The sequence below is a fragment of the Hipposideros armiger genome, unplaced genomic scaffold (assembly GCF_001890085.2).
Source record: "Hipposideros armiger isolate ML-2016 unplaced genomic scaffold, ASM189008v1 scaffold_866, whole genome shotgun sequence".
In the NCBI taxonomy this organism is placed as follows: Eukaryota; Metazoa; Chordata; class Mammalia; order Chiroptera; family Hipposideridae; genus Hipposideros; species Hipposideros armiger.
The window spans coordinates 194,712-197,211 of NW_017732216.1; the positions used below are offsets into that span (position 1 = coordinate 194,712).

The window sequence follows — 2,500 nt, forward strand, 5'->3', positions numbered from 1 at the left end:
GGGGAGGCTGGCATGGTGGGCCTTACAAACTCAGAGCCCAAAGGTAACCACATAGGATGGGCTGAACATAAACATTCCTAACTATTGTAAAAACGGGTCATGGTAGGTAGTCATAACCTAGGCCTGTAGCTTCCTTGACAAAGTTCAATCTTTACCTTTGAAATTGTCGACTGTCTTCGTGCATCTAAGATAACATACCTTTAAAATGTCAGAGTATCTCCTTCAGAGCACACCCACCACACCAGAACAGAAGACCACACAACCCCTGGTTGTTATCTTGTTCAGCTCTATGTGCTATAAATGTTAATTATGAACTATACTATACACACCAATGTAAAACAAGTTTTTTTGTCTCTATGATTTACTTTTTATCCAATCCCAGAGATTTCCGTTTTGCTTTTTCCCCGTCTTAATCTACCACCAATGGATTTCATGTAACCCTCTTGAGATCTCCTCCTTTGATTCTAATATATAAAATAAGCTGCAAAACTGCCATTCTTTGGAGCATTTTCTCAAGCCATTGAGATTTTGCTTCCTGGCAATTGTCATCAGTTTGGCTCAAATAAACTCATAAAAGTTCTCTACTAGTTTGAACATTTCTTCATCAACAGTAAACGTGATGTTCAACCTCACTAATTGAAAAATGTGAATTAAAAAATACAATATACCATTTTTCCTACCCATCAGATTGGCAAAAATTAGAAAGGGCAACTATTGGCAAGGATGCTGGGAAACTGGTACTTATGTATGGCTGGTGGGAGTGTGAATTGCTAAACTCTTGTCAAGTAATCTGACCACATCTATTACAATTTAAAATATGCATTATTCTCAATGACCTTTGACCCAATGGTCCCGGTTTGTGATTATCCTATGGAAAACAATGCTAGTTCATAAGGATGTATATTATATACTATAGCACCTTTACAGACAAAAAGAAAAAAATGGAATGGCCAATAATAGAAAAACGGTTCAATAAATTGTGGTACAGGATTTCTGGATTCCAGCATGGACACCCTACAAAGTAATTTCTGAGGGTCTCAAACATCAATAAGTAAGGCCTTATCTAGTTTTTTTCTACTTAAAAGTTACTATGGTTGGCATACTTTGAGTAAGGCCATTTTACTATCTTGGTCATAAATATTGGAGCAATAATTGGTGCTAGAGTTAAAGTGACGGTTAGATACAGTGAATCCAGCCTACCTTTGGAGTCTTGAGAACATGTCCTATTGGAACATACTGGAAAAGTTGGATAAATAAAAACTAAGTAGATCTCTTTCATAAGAGATGTAAAGCCAGAAACAGATAGCAAGGACAGCTGCTTGATTTCAGGACATACTCCACAAGTTGCTGAGCTGTTCTCCCAGTTCTCCATTAGGCCTGTTGTAGACTCCACAGGGACTAAATATGGTGTTGCCCAATGCACACCACTTCACTATTCCTTATATCCTAACAATAAACACTTCTCCCCATGGTTTTTGGATAATTGCAAATATTCTCAATAATCCCTGTCCCTATTCTCTCCCTTTATTTTTCCAGGTCTTCTTGCATGTTATGTGCAGCAAAATGAAAAAATCTGAATTGTCCTCATAACGAGAAAAACAATGCACAAGAAAAGGAGGGAAACCCATTGGTCATTTCCCCTTTCCACCCTTATTGNTAAATCCCTAATGGAAAACCACAATATAATTACAAGAGATTACAAGAAAGCCAACTAGTATACTAGCTTCTTGTTAGGTTAGATTACTGTAGCTAAAGAGCTTAGTTTTACCTCTAGTTTCCTTTCCTGACAGCATTGTGAGTGTGGCACACAGACCTTTAAAAAAGGTCTTTTAAAACTTGCATTTACAAGAACCCTAAATCACAAGATGAAAGTTTACAGGCCATTAAAAGAAATTAAGCCATAAAAATGCTGGCATTTGCTTTAATTGGTTAGAGCAGAAGTAATCCTCCGCTGCCATGCTAAATGGTAGTAATATTTTCTTCGAAATGTGTTGTTCCTACCTTATACAGGCGTGACCTAGAGATCTGCAAAACTCCTCAATCGCCAATGCTTTTGTACCATTCATACTAGAAATATAGCCAGGGATGAAGATAATTCCTGGACTTTTGCCTTTTAGTCTCTTATAAGCCAGGTTTGGAAGGTCTGGTCGACTAAGGAAAGAGATTGATGTCTTTTGTCTGCAAGCTAAACAAAGTACACAAAACATAAACTATAGTTTGTAAATACAGTTTTTGGAAAACCATATATATTTTCAATCTTAACTTTCTTAACTTGTCAAACTAATGTCAAATACTATTTCCATTTAATAGGAAGAACAAAAACAGACTTGAAGTATTAAAGTCACAAGTTTATGCATATTTTAAAAATCATTTCAAAATCAGTATCTTCTTTGAGCAAGGTTTAATCTTGATTCTTCTAAAATACACAATGAGGTGGAAATTTCAAGGCAAAAGACAAGAGACTCATCAAAAATGTTTTCCTGTTGCTGATATAACATCT

At 36.2% G+C, this 2,500-nt stretch overlaps 1 protein-coding gene across 2 annotated transcripts in view; it reads right to left on the reverse strand.

Annotated features, from left to right (window-relative positions):
- ABHD10 (abhydrolase domain containing 10, depalmitoylase) overlaps positions 1–2,500 on the reverse strand; it is a 19,858-nt gene that overhangs the window by 8,672 nt on the left and 8,686 nt on the right. Inside the window, exon 2 of one of the 2 annotated variants that reach the window (XM_019629698.1) lies at positions 2,002–2,185. In XM_019629698.1, the coding sequence (XP_019485243.1) occupies positions 2,002–2,185 (184 nt within the window). Of the gene's footprint in view, positions 1–1,681; positions 2,186–2,500 lie in introns of those variants that run through there. The other variant, XM_019629699.1, reaches the window with a different exon arrangement.